We start from the raw sequence: 16954 nt of genomic DNA, 5'->3' as shown, positions 1-16954 counted from the left end.
AACCCCTTAGAAATTGGATGGAGACCAAATATATATATTTTTATTATAAACCACAACATCACACTGCCCCATTTCTCCCCCGGCACTGGGGGGAGGAGGTAAGGACTCTCCCTGTTCATGTGAGGTGAGAACTTCTCTACATCAGATCCATATCTGGAGTTCTCTCTACGCTCAGTAAAAAGCCATGATTTGGGTTGGCCCAGTTGGCTCTCTCTATGAAAGGGGAAGACTTAGAGTCTCTAGAAAGCCCTTTTCTCTTTCCACAAAGTCTGTCTTTCAAGACTACTGCCTGCTTATAGCTTCAAAAAAGCCAACTATGAAGTTTAGAGCTGAGCCCTTTTGTCCGAGCTATGCCCACCGTCCACTGAGACATTGATGGATCAGGCATGTGGCTCCCCGACAACCAGGAACGGGGACTTTGAGCAATGAAAGAACTATACTGTAACTTCATACCACCAGCAGCCGGCACATCCACTCGCGGCGGAGGAAGCACATACGGGACCCCCTGAAGGGACCGAGTCTTGCCCATCTTGATATCTCATCAGCCCTGCGCCTGGCATATGGAGGATGCTCGTTCTATGTGTGTTGGACTGTGGGGGTCTGGAAGGCTTCCTGATAGAGATGACATTGAGTCAGGCCTTGGAAAATAAATGAGTAGGATTTTGATCAAGGGGCACGTGCAGGAAAGGCATTATAAGCAAAGGACAAAAGAACCAAGTCGTGGAGGCATGAAAGAGGGGGCACCTCCTGGCACGGGAGGACCCCCGCGTGGCCAGCAGCAGCAAGAGATGAGGCTGGAGAGGTGAGCCTCCAGTGATGGGCCGCAGAGTTGGGGCTTAACAGGGAGGAAACGGAGGGAAGTGATACAGGCTGAAGACGGAGCATGCTTCTAGGGTTGTTCAGATGGAATAACACCTTACTGGCCTGTGACAGATTACTAGGAAGCCGCTGATGGGGTTCAGAGCAAGTCTCCCCAAAATGTGCCACTTTGGCATGTGGACTATCTGGGGTGAGGGCAGTCAGGATGCAGCAGACTCAGGAGAAACTTCTGCCCCTCCCCTAACTATCCAGAAGGATGTAAATTGTGGGTCCTTCCCAGAATCAGATTTATTACAAGATGGATTTTAGCCAAGTGACCTGTCTGTGGGGCAGGGCAGACATCTCATTACCAGACACTGCCCTGTGGATGGCGGTCGTCCACTTGGAGGCCCCAGACCCCTATCCGTTCCTTAGCTCAAGATGGCACACGTGCCTCAGTTACCTTTTCTGTCTTTGAACCTCTCTGTATGTGGGGTTCCAATAGGCCTGAAGTTAAATTTGATTTGTTGCTGTTAATCTGTCTCACAGTGTGAAACCCAGAAGAAACTCTGAGGGTAAAGTAATTCCTCCCCAACACCAGCTTTTCCGGGGGTTCCTCCCTGACCTCTGAGGCTGACACCAGCCCTTCTGTGTCCTTCCCATTCCTACACATGCCCCTCGCTTGGTCCTCACCTCACGGACTTCATGCCGGCCAACCCACACTGACATTTCTGAGACTCCCATGTTCTTATCTTACATGGAGGCTGAGAGCTCCACACAGTCAACCAGTCCACAAAGTAGGAATATTCCCAAGAAACACATTTCAGGACCAAGAAGTGTCTCATTTTTTCAAAATGGTCACTGCAAATCAAAATGCTGACTCACGTAGCCAAAATATCATGACAAATGATAGATGCGCTTATTCATCACATTCAAGTTCTGCCATCCTGATGGCTACAGAGTGAATATTTTTACCAGCCTTTCTTTGTTCCATGACAAAAGGATCAGCTTTCCAAAAAGGAAGGGTGTCCATCAGTACTTTTTCTCTGCCTTTTAATGAAACATTGTGTGCTCTGGCATTGAGGGTTTGTGATGGAACCGGGTCATTTTCTTCTGGTGCCCAGACGAGACTTATGCCTGAGGCGTACCTCGCTGTCTTAAAGAACACGAGGTTTCACACTGAGTGGCCCATTATTGTGAGCGAAGTCAAGGACCAAATAGAAGTGCAGTCCTGAGGGGGATTATGTGCCTCTCTGCAATGGACACTTGAGAACTTTTTCCTAATGCCTTTGCTCTGCATAGTATAACTCTTTTTCAAAAGAGAGAATTAGACAAAACTGAAGTTAGAAATTGTAATAAAGTAGCTTTTAAAAACACAACGATGGTAATGTCAGCAATAATAGTGTGCAAAAATATCCTTTTGAAAACCTGTCCACAAAGAGCTCAAATAACCGTGTATCCTGTGGAATTACTCCCCAGAAAAGACTCTGAGTGAGGTTCATGCGGCCACCAGTGAGGGGGGCCCAACAATCGCTGATCTGGGAGGGACGCGGAGAGCGGGGCTCACATACCCCAGGTAGCGGAGCGGCAAGCGCTCTGTTCAAGCGGGCCCAGACAGGGCCACGCACACCAACAGCACTGTCCAGCATCCCAGCCTTGACGCTTGAACCAGTCACCGAGGGGAGGCCCAGCGGGATAGTCCACCCAGGAGACCTCTTCCATCCCCCTCAGGAAGCCGCCCTCGCCCGAAGCAACATGTTCTGTGCTCACAATTTCCACCTGTGAAAACTTCTCCTTTGCTAAAGCTCGGGGGAGCTCCTTTCTACCTGCTGGATGGGATGGGTTCCATTCAGGAACCGCTGAACAAACCAATGTGATCGCAGTTTGGGTTTCTGGCAGGTCTGACGTCACCTCACGCCCTCCCTGCCCCTTTAGAGCCTTTCAAACGGACCCCCTCTTCCGTCCCATCACCACCGCCCTGAATTCAGAATCCAAGTTCTACCACATTACAAGTGGCCTACTGCCATCACCTCCCATTGCTGCGTTTTAAAACCGGGGAGTGAACAAAAATTGTTGAAGAGCGTTTTCCAAATACAGCTCTCTTGGGCTCCACAGCAGACCTCCTGAATCAGAAACTCCAGTGGCGGGGTCCCAGCAGGGCTCAAAGTTCTGCCCTGGTGATTCTGAGGCATCTTTGATGAGGGATCGCTGACCAAACACCCTGGTCTCTCATCAGGGATGCCCAACAACAAAAAAAGGGTAGTTGATGGTTGGCTCCTGCCCACTGGTCCCCATGCACAATCCAGATCTCCTCCTCCCTCACTGTCCCACAGCTCGGCCACACTGGTCCCCTCTCTGCTTGGCATTTCCACCCTGACCTGGGACTCACGCCACCCCCTCACCTGGCAGGTCCCCGCCCACCCAACACAGACCCACCATCCTCTCCCTAACAAAAACTCTCCATCCTTGGAGACTCATCTTCGGTGCTGCCTCCCTAAAGGCCCCCGAGGTCACTCAGTGACTGTCCATGGCCGGAAACGCTCCCTCTGTCCCTGATTCTCGTAGCACTTTGTGTGCGGCTAGGGAAGGTAAGTACATAGCAGATGGAGCAGGAGTGTCCGGGACCACAGACTCACGTGACTCAGAGCAATGTCTTTAAAGGTCAATGTTTTGGGGCTCCTGGGTGGCTCAGTCGTTAAGCGTCTGCATTCAGCTCGGGTCATGGTCCCAGGGTCCTGGGATCGAGCCCCGCATCAGGCTCCCTGCTCCGCAGGAGGCCTACTTCTCCCTCTCCCACTCCCCCTGCTTGTGTTCACTCTCTCACTGTCTCTCTCTCTCTGTCAAATAAACAAATAAATAAAATAATTAAAAAAAATAAAGGTCAATGTTTTTAACAGCGTATGTGAGTTTGGAACTCTCCACGGTCCATTTATGCAGACCACCGATGCCCCAGGAAATGTGCCATGTTTGCCCCGGGGACAGGCAGTGGACCTCAGCAGAGTTGTGTGGCTGAGAAGTAAATTAAAGGCAGATTCTGCCCCCTCCATCGTTAAGAGTAATGCAGGCACACGGCTACTCCTAACCTGCAAGCTTGCACACCTGACGGTCTCAGTCTTCAGAAAAGCAAAATCTGCTGGTTAGCAGGACTCACCCTCCTTAGAAGGCATTCGGAACACCTTCTGATTCTGAGCATGTCACTTGGGGTCCCCCACCCTGACCTCAACAGGCTTCTCAAAATATTTCTCCTGAACACATACTCACTCTCTCTAAAAGGAATTCAGGTGAATAAAATTCCTTCCATCTCATTACCTATGTATGTAAGGAGGAAATTCTGTGGGATCTGGGTGCATTGCACATAGGATATTTCAATATCCATCACTATTTGAGATGAAAAACTAGTCAGTAGCTAATTCGGAGAGAAAAGTGACATGTTTTGTCCTTTTCTATCTTTTTTTTTTTTAAAGATTTTATTTATTTATTCATGAGAGAGAGAGAGAGGCAGAGGGAGAAGCAGGCTCCCAAGGAGCAGGGAGCCCGATGCGGGACTCGATCCCAGGACCCTGAGATCAAGACCTGAGCCGAAGGCAGACGCTTAACCGTCTGAGCCACCCAGGCGCCCTGTCCTTTTCTATCTTCATGGAGCATGCCGGTCACAGCAAACCATGCTAAAGAAAAGCCCAGCCACATCCGCCTCTCCCAGAGTCAGAAAATATTTGCCTCTAGAGCTTTATGCTAATCCACTAACACACTCCGGGGGCTGGTCATCTATGCTGTGTGTCAACCATAAACAGCAGTTAAAATAAATAAACCAACCCAGGGACAGCTGGGGGAGCACAGAGAGGGTAAAGGAAACCCCAGCCCTCAGTTTATCCAAGCCAAAAAGCCAAACAGTATGTTAATTTTAGGAATGGAAATGCAAAGACCACCCAGAAAGAACCGGCTTCCCTAGTCCCTCCACATCCCCTCTGCCTGATTTTTGTGGTCAATCTTCATTCCTACTGCGTGCACACTGGCCCCATCATCTGAACAGACAAATGTTTGATGTTTCAACCTGGCACGTCAGTCTGACTCCAGAGGTGGGAAAAGGCACAACGCCAGGCAGTGCAGCTTCAACCCCTCCAGCTTCCGAGAGTCCCTGTCCCAGGGTAATTCGGATATTACAATGTCTGTCTGTCTTCCAGGCTTATGAGTGACTCAAATGTTATCCCTAAAGACCCTTAGCAAAGCAGATGAGCAGATCATCTCCCAAGAAAAGAAAAAGAAAGCCCATCACCTTTAAAAAGCCAACCAGTCAATAATGAAATAATGGGCTTGGGAGAATGACAATTCCTTTCCCCCCCATGATGCGAACCACATAGCCCTGTTTTCAAGAGTAGTACACTTTACTTCTCTTACATCCTCACGTTAGGAGATAATCAACATGCTTGGGGCTCTTCATATTACCGTCTCAAGAGCAATGAGTAACCTGATTATTTTTTACACTAGTCAGTAGTCAAAATAAGTGATCAGATTAACCAGCAGAGCAGAGAGTGTGGAAGTGGCCCCAGAGCAAAGGCTTCTAAACGAGGGACAGAGGGGGTAGAAGCATGGGGGCAGGGATTTCCAATGCTTGCTCCATGACGAGGCCATTTTTATTTCCAGAAATCTTAGGGCTCTGGGTCAGATGGCAGGCTAACCACACTCACTAGTTGTGTTCCCTCAAAACCCACAAAAACAGGAAGGAGACGTGTGGTGACACAAAGCCCTGAAACAATGGCCAACTGATTTTCAACAAGGTGCCAAGAGCATTCCATGGAAAAAGGACAGTCTTTTCAACAGACGGTCCTGGAAAAACTGGTTATCCACATGCAAAAGAGTGAATTTGGACCTTTACCCTACATCATATACAAAAATTAACCCAAAAAGGCTGGGGTGTCTGGGTGGTGTAGTCAGTTAAGCATCCGACTCTTGGTTTTGGCTCAGGTCGTGATCTCAGGGTTGTGAGATTGAGCCCTGCATTGGGCTCCACGCTCAGTGCGGAGTCGGCTTGAGATCCTCTCTCCCTCTCCCTCTGCCCCTCCCCCCTTCACGTGCACATGCGCTCTCTCTCTCTCTCTCTCAAATAAATAAATCTTTTTAAAAAAATAACCCAAAAAGGATCGAAGAGCTAAACTTAAGGGCTAAAACTACAGACCTCGGAAGAAAACGTAGAGGAAAGTCTCCATGACTTTGGACTTGGCAGTGATTTCTTGGATAGCACACCAAAGACAAAGGCAACAAAAGAAAAGACAGATAAATAGGACTTCATCAAAATTAAAGACTACTGTGCATCAGCGGACACTACAGGAGAGTGAAGCAAAACCCACAGAATGGGAGAGCCTATTTGCAAAGTCTATGTCTGGTCAGGGATTAATATCCAGCATATATAAAGAACTCATACAACTCAACAACAAAAAAATAAACAGCCCAATTCAAAAATGGGCAAAGGATGTGAGGCTCAGGGGCCGTGGTGAGTGAATAAGAAAAACACATATATCCCCATAGAAAACAGCTAGCAAAGGACTTGAGCTAGCTCTCCGCATAAGAAGAAACATGAACAGCTCCATTCGTATGCAATATGCTCAACCCCATGCCTAAGTGGTGAAAGCAAAACTAAGCCACAGCGAGACACCATTTCACACCAGCAGACTGGAGAGGTTGAACGGGTCCGACAAAAGCAAGGGCTGCTGATGATGCAGAAAAGCCGGAGCGCATGCACGGTGCTGGCGGGAGTGGAAATGGGGACGAGCACTTGGAGAACCACCTGGAATTACCGATGGGGGTGTGGAGATGCACGTGCCCATGGCCCAGTGTCCAGGGTAATGCCCTGGCCCTCCTGGCCCTGTGCACCAGGCGGGTCTTCCCCCCACAGCTGTGATTTTCTCCTTCTGCGACCATGACACAGCGTGGAAAAACATCCGAGCAAATAACACAAACGGAGTTTTATTATTTCGCCCAAACAGACTTTAGGGAAGTAGCAGCCAGGTATGAAACAGAAACAGACGAGAGCACTTCCGAGTTGGTTCGGACAAGGAGGAGGCTGTCCGGGAGACGGAGTGAGGGAGAGGAGAAAAGGAAGACGAGCAGCCGGGCCTCCAGTGACAACACGGCGCAGCCCCTCGCTGCGTCACTGAGCACCGACTGTATGCCAGACTCCGTGTGGGAAAGTAAGCAGTCCTGCCCGGGGAGCAAATGGTTTAGAAGCCAAGGGGGATAAACGATGTCCTGTGTCCAGGAGACGCGGGGGCTCGGTGGGGGCACACAGCACCAGGCCTGGAGGCTCCGAGAAGCCTTCCCAGGGGAAGCAGCTTCCAACCTCACGCTCCAAAGAGGGGTTGCCGCTGCAAGGTGGGGCAGGGGCAGGAAGCAAGGGGAGAAAGCCCCAGGCTGGCCAAGGGCGGGCAGCGAGAGCAGGGCTCAGACGGACAGCGACGCAGACCAGGGGTCTGGAGCACACAGGGGTGCCGGGTCCAGGCTCTCCAGGGCTCAAGGCCCCCGGGACAAGCCCAGGAAATGTACAGCCTTATCCCTTAAGAGCACAGCTTCATGACTCGTGCACTTCGCCTCGCCTGGATTTCCCACCGTACCTTGCACCTCTGCAACCAGGACGCCCGTGACCGCTGGTGTGGCCGAGCCACAGAACTGACTCCACGTATGCAGCTGACCACAAAGACTTAAACCACCCTCACAAGACGTGTTTAACATTTTGGCAAGAAGAAAACATTTGCAGTGAGCAGCCCCCGCACCCCCCCACACACACTTTCAGGTCCATCACTCATGGAAACACCTCCCCCACCCGGTATGTGTGGAGAGGAGCCTGCAAGCATCACAAAATCTATTTGGGGAAATGTTACCGGTTTCGTAGCCTGCTTGTTGTTATCGAGAAACTCTGATGAGTTGAATCCGCTGGACTTGTCACATCCAAATCGGCTCACGTTCAGCCCTGGGGGCATCTGTGATCAGAGATGGAAGAGGGTAGGTTCGTGCGGTGGGTCTGCCCACCACCAGTGTTTGTTTGTTTTTTTTTAAGATTTATTTATTTATTTACAGAGAGAGTGCGTGTGTGATTAGGGGGAGGGGGAGAGGGAGAGAGAGAATCCCAGACTCCACACTCAGGACGGAGCCTGACCCTGGGCTCGATCTCACGACCCTGAGATCACGACCTGAGCTGAAACCAAGAGTCGGCCGCTCACCCGACTGCACCGCCCGGGCGCCCTGTGCCCACCACCAGAGTCTTCAAACCCCCGCAAGCCCCCCAGGCAATTCCGCAGGTGCCCTCACCAGACACCTGTCAGGGGCCACCTGAGCTACATCCGCACAAGTATCGCCACAGATTTGTCTCAAACGTAACGGCTTCTCTTGGCCGACAGGGGCCTCCTGGTACAAGGCAGAACTGGGTGAGGACGCCGGCGGAGGGCGGAGGGCAGCTCCGGTGCTGAGGAGGGGAGCCCGAGGCCCCAGACTTCCCAGCGCTAGCCAAGTGGTAACGCCTCCCTCCAATTCCGTTCACCCCTCCGGTCGCGTGGGCCCAGTTTGTGATGGACCCTCTTCCGATTAGCCCTCGACATTCCTTTTGGCCTGATCTCCCCGGGACGAAAATGCTGGCTTGTCAGGGGCAGGGGCTGAGGGTGGGAGGGGAGAAAGCTCGAGTCTGGTCTGTCTCAAGGTCTCCACAAGCCTGGCTCATGGTCTCCGTGCAGACACATAATAACGGGTTATTCTCTTACCAGTAATGAATGCTGTGGTTAGAGCTAGCTCGTCCTCTGTTTTTGTCATCTAAGACACTGGTGGTGTTCCAACCAGCAGTGGTGTTGCTTCTACCACTTTGGGCCACCAGCGCCCTGCACAGAGTGGGCATGCGCACACGCCCACTGACGCTAGATGACAGAGAGGTGGCACCAGAGCATGCTCGTTCAGAAAAGGAAGTTTCGAGAAACCAAGATCCAGGCGCACAGGCAGGGACTACCCCGTCCAGGGCACAGCTCAACGTGCGGCTGCCCAAGGGGGCCATCCCATCCCACCCACACCCCACAGACGCTTCCAATGTGGGGACCCATTCCTCCCCAGAATCCCACCTGGGGCTCCTCCATTGGAAAAACATAGATTCACCTAATAGATTGTGTTTGAGAGTCTGTCCTCTCTGTGGGAAGATATGCGGAGACGTCACTCGGCAGGGGAGACCAGGAGGGACCAGATGGCTGGGAGATGAGAGGCTATTCTCAATCCAGGGCCAACGAAAAGCTGGAAGCTGCAGCCCAAATTTAGTTTGAAACCTGGTACCCAACGGTATAGTTAGCAACTCCCTTGAACCATCTGTCCATCGGAACCTCGGAGTCTAGCTCCCCTCCCGGACACGGCGTCCACACCATCGCCATCCACAGAGCCCAGTGGCCACGGGACCAACCAGCCAAGCCAGTCTTAAAGTTCTCGGGAAGCTTTGTGATTCCAACCCCTCTGCGGCTCTTCTCTTCCTGCCACCAAAACCCCTTCCCACTAGCCTACCTGCAGCGACGGCACACCGCACCCCCGCGTAAAGGTCTCGCTGTATTCTTGTCCTTCTGCCGAGCCAGCCACAACGGTCCTGCCTTCTCACGGACATGCGCCTCCCCACCTCATGCCGTGGTGTCGCCCCTTCTGTGGCACCCGTATAATCGATCTGCCCCCACCCCACCCCCAGCGCGAGGACAGGGAGGGATGGAGGAAAGAGGCGGCGGCTCCATGGCGGGCGGCAGGTGCAATAAGCAGGGGAACCTGCACGGCACAGCCAGCCACGTGGCTCCCGCACATCTGTGTGCCACTTCTCACAAGTCTGTATGGAGGCCAGAACCAGGTCCAGCCACGTAAATCCTCCAGATTTGGGTCCAGACCCTCCCAGCACGACCGGGCTCTGCCGCGGTCCACCGCGGGAATGGTGAGCAGGACGGGCCTGTGAGGACAGGGGCGGGGGCGAGGGCCTGCCATTGCCTGGGGCCAACTCGCCGGCGACCAGCCGTAGAGTCCTCTCCGTGACCTGCCCCAAGTCACTCTCTGCAGTGTGACCGCCGGTGCATATCCCAGGCCCTCCCGCACATACCCCACCCCCATCTCCATCTCAGCCACCACCACCTGACCTGAGGCCTCAACTAGATGCCGCCTAACTGATCAGTTCTTCCGCTGACTCTTCAGCCCTTGGAAGACGGCCCGGAGTGGGGCCTGGCACAAAGACTGCAGGGGAAGGGACACATGGGATCCCCTCAACTGCTTCCCTTCCTCCCTGTGGAAGGCCCTGCTGGAGAGAGGTCCTGCACAAATGCACCCAGCAAACAGTGCACACCAGCTCAAATGTAACTTACCACGTTACTTTTCCCATGAAAACCCCTGACTGAGCACAGAGCTAAAACCATCGCCGTCCCGACAGAGCCCCCGCTCGGCGGCACACTGACCGAGTCCAACCCCAGAGCTGCCTCAGCTCCCCGTCCTCCCTGCTCTGCACACCCAGGCACGTCCACCCACTCTTCCTTCAGAAAGCCCATCCCCTCCCCCGGACTGAGCCCAGCCTTTGTCACCCTGCTTATCCAGGTCCCCCCGCCCCAGGTCATTTGGGGCCCCCAGGTCGGGGCTAGACACACAAGCATCGGTGGGGCAGGTGCCCGTGGAGGACGGGGGGCGGGGGCACAGAAGGAGGCAGGGGGCCCTCAGACTGTGGCGCAGGCCTGAGAAAGCCTCGGCTGACCAGTGCGGTCTCCAAGCAAAGGTGAGAGCGAGCAAGTGGGGGGAGGGGCCCAGGGAGAGAATCTCCAGCAGACTCCCCATTGAGCGCGAAGCTGGACGCGGGGCTCGATCTCACGACCCCAAGATCATGACCTGAGCCGAAACCAGGAGTCGGGCGCTCAACCGACTGAGCCCCCAGGTGCCCCTTACATATTTTTCTTAATTGTGTTATATTCCACAACTTTATTTTTTTATTTTTTTAAGACTTTATTTATTTATTCATGAGAGACAGACAGAGAGAGAGAGATTCCCACAAGCAGGGGCAGAGGGAGAGGGGGAAGCAGGCTTCCCGCGGAGTAGGGAGCCCGATGCGGGGCTCGATCCCAGGACCCTGGGATCATGACCTGAGCCTAAGGCAGACGCCTAACAACTGAGATACCCAGGTGCTCTTTCACAACTTTTAAATATATATATACACATTTCTTTAAAATTAAAAAAAAAAAAAAACAAGACGAGCCTACAGACAGACCTAGCTCATGCTTCTGAGAGCTTACACCCATTGTCTGATGGGTAAGAGGTGGAGATACTGCCAAAATGTGGGGCATAAGGACTAGTCACAAGTTAATTTTGCGATATGATATAGCATGTTTGTCCCTCTCTTTCTTCAACAGAAGAAGTATTATTAGTGGACGCATCCTCTGCAGAAGTGAATGCCCAACACCCCAGCAGGACAGCGTCAGGAGGATGAAGCTCGCGTCCTCGCCACAAGCCAGTCTCGTCTCCCGACGGCAGGTGACCAACTGCACCCAGGGCCCCTGGGCGCCGCTGCGCACAGGGCGCTTTCAAAGCTCTCGTCATGACCGGGTGCATGCTGGGAGCCCCCTTTTCACTCCAAGACATTTATTTCTTCCTGAAAACGACATGCCAATGTTACCGTTTGTTACAATTTCACTAGCTCATGGCAGTATAATGAACTGCCTTTTACCAGCTGCAGGTGATACAGCCACCGAGCAGAAGCTGCAGCACGGGGCAGAAGTGTGCCCCGAGAAGGACAGCAGTCCCCGCTCCCTCCCAGCCTGGTCTCACGGCTCTCTCCGCCCCTCCCCGGGGCCGCGGGCAGTGTGGGCCGCAACTTTGTCCCTAGGGACAGCTCAGGGGGAGGCGTGCGGGGGCAGCCGCATGTCCCGGCGGGAGGAGCCCTTGCTCGCGGTGTTGAGGCTTGCCAGCACACGGCGCTAGTAAAAAGCAGGCCGCCTTTTCATCTGTGTGGGCCTGGTCACGCGCTTTGACCAAAAAATGTGGCAAAAATGGTATTAGGGGTTTCTGCACCCGGACCTCAAGAGGCTTTGCAGATTTTGCTCCAGCGGGTCCGAGGCCACCCTGCAGGGGGCCAGCAGGTGGATCTGGGCCCAGAACACGTATGTTCATCAGCCCCACAGCCACAGAGCTGGCCTACAAGTCCATTCGGGGGCAAGGGAAGGTTTAAGACTGAATAAAGGAGGGCTCCTGGGTGGCTCAGTTGGTTGGGCGACTGCCTTCGGCTCAGGTCATGATCCTGGAGTCCCGGGATCGAGTCCCGCATCAGGCTCCCTGCTCAGCGGGGAGTCTGCTTCTCCCTCTGACCCTCCCCCCTCTCATGCTATCTCATTCTCTCTCTCAAATAAATAAATAAAATCTTTAAAAAAAAAAAAAAGACTGAATAAAGGAAAAGTGCTGGCTTAAAACTATGAATGCAAAAGCACAATCGATAAATGATTCATGGGGCGCCTGGGGGGCTTAGTCGGTGAAGCGTCTGCCTTCAGCTCAGGTCATGATCTCAGGGTCCTGGGATCGAGCCCCGCGTCGGGCTCCCTGCTCAGCAGAGGAGTCTGCTTCTTCTTCTCCTTCTGCCCCGTGCTTCTGCTCGCTCTCTCAAATAAATAAGTAAAATCTTAAAAAAAAAAAAAAAAGATTCATTATATGTCTACAAAATGTAATAATATTATGTCAACCTCATTTGCTAAATTAATATTCGTAACAGTGTCATTACATCTAGAAACAATGACAAGAATTCCAAACGTGAATGAGAAATCACAGCCAATCATGAATTAAGCAAATTGTTCACAGCCAGATTACTTCAAAGGCAAATTATTTTTAAAACATCTTCGAAGTATTTATAGCAAAAATTTACATTTAATGTAGCATTTTATTTTTTTTAATGTTGTAGGATAAGGCCTCAGAAAGAAACAGTTCCTCGGGTCTTTATTTTTTTTTAAAGATTTTATTTATTTATTTGAGATAGCGCACACAAGCAGGGGGAGTGGGAGAGGGAGAAATAGGTTCCCCGCTGACCGGGAAGCCCAATGCGGGGCTCGATCCCAGAACCCTGGGATCATGACCTGAGCTGAAGGCAGATGCTTAACTACTGAGCCACCCAGGCACCCCTCCTTGGGTCTTTAAACAGGCCTGGCCAGTATCATCCTGAATCCACAAAGAAGGGCCACTGAAGCCATCAGTAAATCCAGCTCTTTGCACAATGACCAAAATGGTGTTGGTCTTCCTTAAATCACAATCACATCTGGGGGCCAAACTTCTGTGATTATGAGCATAGGATCCAGAGTCAGAGTGCCCTGGTTTGAACCTTCTTACTTTACTATGTGTCTGCCTTGAGGCAAGTCTACCTCTCTGGGCCTCCTTTCCCTCATCTGTAAAATAAGGAGCCTAACAGAACTCACTTCAAAAGGTTGGGAGAAGCAGCTGAGTTAATACGTGTGCAGCATTGGTAACTGAGCCTGGCACACAGTGAGTGTTGAATAAATGTGTTATTCATGGAAATCTGGATCTGCTGTGGGATCCCCATCCCACAGCCTTACTGTGTAAGCATTTTGTGTCTTTCCAAAGTGAGTGCGTGCCAGGGGGACAGAGATGCTTCTTCAACCATGTTTCTCGGGGTGCAGTGAGGGCACGTGGGGCAGGCAGAACCCTGGAGGGCGTTTGGGGTAGGGCGCGGTGGGGGGGCCGTTGAGCAGAGAGCTGGAAATCTGGGGCACAGAGTGACCCTCCCAGTGGAGCGCCTCACTCTGCTGGCTCTCCAGTAGTTTCCAGCCCCCTGTGGTGGATGATTTATGCCTGTAGAGAGAAAAGGGAGAATTTCTGCGGAACCACATGATTAATTAATCAACAACTGAGTGGTTGATCTGCAGCAAACGGATGTTTCCTACAGAGGAATCAATTACTTGAATGCCAATTTAGTGTTTTATAGGCCCTTAAAAGATCGAGATAATTCTTTATAAACATCCATTTTGTTAGGGGGGAAACGAAGGGAGGGAAGGAGGGAGGGAGAAAGGGAGGAAGGAAGGAAAACCTAGAACGAAAGAATTTGCAGTATGAGCTCATATGTGAAGGAAAGAAACCAGACTCCACTTTTGTGCACGTTATGTGTATAAATATGTAGAAAGAGTGCACAAGATGTTTTGCACAGTACCACCTCTGCCCGGGGGGAGCAGATCGTCCCACAGGGGCTGTGGTGGGAGGCCACGGGGGAGGGACGCTGCAGGGAGGCCCCCCATGGAAGGAGAACAAACTTCGGTGAATCAACTGGGCCCCCTGAACCTCCAGCTGCACTCACACGTCCACACCCCAATGGAGGTCCCACAACCCAGATAGTGGTGTATGGACGTGAACAGCAAGGGATTCCTGCCCGGAGAGAAGAAACTCACCCCGCACCTTACAGACCGAGGAGCCGCACCAGGCAAAGCAGGCAGGAAAGAGGCTGGAGGCCCACTTGGCCGTGACAGTCCCCACAAAGTGAGCCCATCTTCACACCCGCGTCCAGCGGAGCGTCCAAGAGGATAGAACTCTCACGGTGACCTGCATCCAGATGTGCAACACCTGCGGGCGGCGGCAGCCTCGGCAGCCCGGTCGTCAGCTGTGCGTCTGTCCCGTAGAGCCCGGTGAGCCAGGACCCCCCAGGAGCCCGCCCCTCTGCTAAGCCTTCTGCTCTTCTTGCAGACGTGCCTCGAACATTCACCCACCAGCCCCGAGCCCTACACTCAAGGATGAATAAGAGACAAACAACTATGGTTCAGCGGGTTTGAGGTCTTCGAAAGCAGGAAGAGCAGGGTAGTGTGGGAATGCCTGGGAGCGCCTCTGACCCCTCCTGGAGCTGAAGGGGCAATTAGGAGGCGAGTGCCCCCGGGCAGAGCCTGGGAAAGAGGGGAACCAGCAGAAGAGCCAGAGCTGATGTGGATGAATGGGGATGGGTGTCTGCACGCCCGTGTCCCCTGCTGCCGACGCGCCCGGCGCCAAACCTTGCTGGCTGGACTACGGCCTCTGCCGCACGCCACATGGTATCACCCCACCGTTCTCTGGCACCAGCACAGTCTGAGCTGATACACACGTGACTATGGGCCAATGTGGCTGGTCCCTAGAGAAGCCTGTGACCCCGGCCCCCCAAGAACCTGTGGGTTCTGCTGTTGGGGAGGCTTTGCTGAGATTTGTGATAACCACGTAAAGCTGCTCACGCACACTCTGAGCAGCCGTCCTATGTGGTCCGCTCCGGAAACTGGAAACTGTATGCTCAGTGTCCTTGTCTTGGCATTTTCATATGTATTTTCCTTCCTCTCCTTCCCACTCACTTATGCCCACCTTCCCTGTGGCATGGGTCATGCCTTGTAATATTGAGTGGACTCAAATAGGCCTCCAAATCTCCTTTTTTAATTTTTTTTTTTTGAAATCTTAGTTATTTGAGAGAGAGAGAGAGAGCATGTGCACGAGGAGAGGGAGGAACAGAGGGAGAAGCAGGCTCCCCACTTAGCAGGGAAGGAGCCCAATGCAGGGCTCCATCCCAGGACCCCAGAATCACTACCTGAGCTGAAGGCAGACACTTAACCAACTGAGCCATCCCAGCACCCCCAAATCTCCTTTTTTTAAAGAACAGATGGAACATGATGCTAGGTATGGGCATTCAGGTGCCAAAGAACAGAAGGAGGTCAGGGAATCTTGTTATTCCCCTGACAGGTACCCATTGAACATATTCTCTGTATAAGATGTTGTGCTAAATACTAAGTAGAAAGCAAATACATAAAGGGTATCTCTCAAGACACAGACAGTCAGAAACAGTAAGACCATTGTTATAAAAGGAAACAAGCAGAACGAGGCAGAAACAAGTGACAAATGACAGGTAGGCATTCAGAGAACGAAAAAGTCATTGTCAGAGAGACAACTGCCCAGTTCCCCCAAAGCTGAGAGTAAACTATAACTCAGCTCTTGATGGATGAGATTCAACATGATTATCCTAAAGATAAAGTATTCCTGGGGCCCAACACTGGGTAAACAAGCAAATTCTTGCTGCATCGTTACAGAGCCAAAGTTGAAGCAGAAAAAATGAGGCACAAATAGTAGGGATCATGGGGCGCCCAGGTGGCTCAGTCGGTGAAGAATCTGACTCTTGGTTTCGGCTCAGGTCATGATCTCAAGGTCGTGAGATGGAGCCCGGTGTTGGGCTCCATGCTCAGCACAGAGTCTGCTTGAGATTCTCTCTATTCTGGGGCGCCTGGGTGGCTCAGCTGGTTGAGCGGCTGCTTTTGGCTCAGGTCATGATCCCGGGGTCCTGGGATCCAGCCCCGCATTGGGCTCCCTGCTCTGCGGAAACCTGCCTCTCCCTCTCCCTCTGCCTGCCTCCTTGCCAACTTATGCTCTCTCTCTATCTCTCTGTCAAATAAATAAATAAAATCTTTAGAAAAAAAAAAAGAAATTCTCTCTATTCTTCTGCCTCTGCCCCTCCCCCACCACTTGTGCACACATGCACACTCTCTCTCCAATAAACAAAATCTTTAAAATTTGACCTGTTGTGTAAGTTTCCTATTGACATACAATACACTGACCAGAGAACATCACTGTCTTGGTCTTGAAAGGAGCTAAATTTTTCATTATAAATGAACACAATCATGTCCTAGCTTCCTTATGAATCTCCTGCGAAACTGGACAATATGAATCCACCCTGAAGAGACTGAGCCATTCTGGGTGTGCTGAGTCTAGAAAGCTAAGGTTACAAGTCAATGCAAACTCACCAAGGCAAATGGCACGAGCACTCTGCCTCCAACAGAGCACTCTTCAATGAAAAGGAGAATCAAAGTAATGAATTCACGCATGGAGAAGCCAAGGTAGTTAAAAAAAAAAAAACCACTGGTGGTGACCTGAATTGAGTTAAACATAGAAATAAATCCTGGTAACTATAATTATAATACATGGTAAAATCACTATAAATCTTGGAAGAAGAGCTACACAATTCTAAAATAATAATAATTTGATGATAACATATTGGGGAAGATTTCACAACGTGCCAAAAGCAGGAGATTGGGAAGGGAGGTGCTGTTGGAGTATAATTTTTTCACATTTCACAGGGAGAGTCGAGACACTGATTCATTTATGAAGACTGATGGGTTAGGAAATGTAAGTTTAATATCTT

At 51.6% G+C, this 16954-nt stretch overlaps 1 protein-coding gene across 2 annotated transcripts in view; it reads right to left on the bottom strand.

Moving 5' to 3' along the window:
- The window catches only part of CNIH3 (cornichon family AMPA receptor auxiliary protein 3), a 203626-nt gene that overhangs the window by 103345 nt on the left and 83327 nt on the right, over nucleotides 1-16954 (bottom strand). Inside the window, exons 1-2 of one of the 2 annotated variants that reach the window (XM_081823026.1) lie at nucleotides 8544-9337; nucleotides 7671-7769 (exon numbers count right to left, since the gene is read on the bottom strand). In XM_081823026.1, the coding sequence (XP_081679152.1) occupies nucleotides 7671-7769 (99 nt within the window). In that variant the 5' untranslated portion in view covers nucleotides 8544-9337. Of the gene's footprint in view, nucleotides 1-7670; nucleotides 7841-8543 lie in introns of those variants that run through there. The other variant, XM_081823027.1, reaches the window with a different exon arrangement.

Source organism: Leptonychotes weddellii, chromosome 6 (assembly GCF_054177405.1).
Source record: "Leptonychotes weddellii isolate Sample4059 chromosome 6, ASM5417740v2, whole genome shotgun sequence".
Lineage (NCBI taxonomy): Eukaryota > Metazoa > Chordata > Mammalia > Carnivora > Phocidae > Leptonychotes > Leptonychotes weddellii.
Note: the sequence above shows the minus strand (reverse complement) of the source record. Positions and strands in the feature narration are given on the sequence as shown.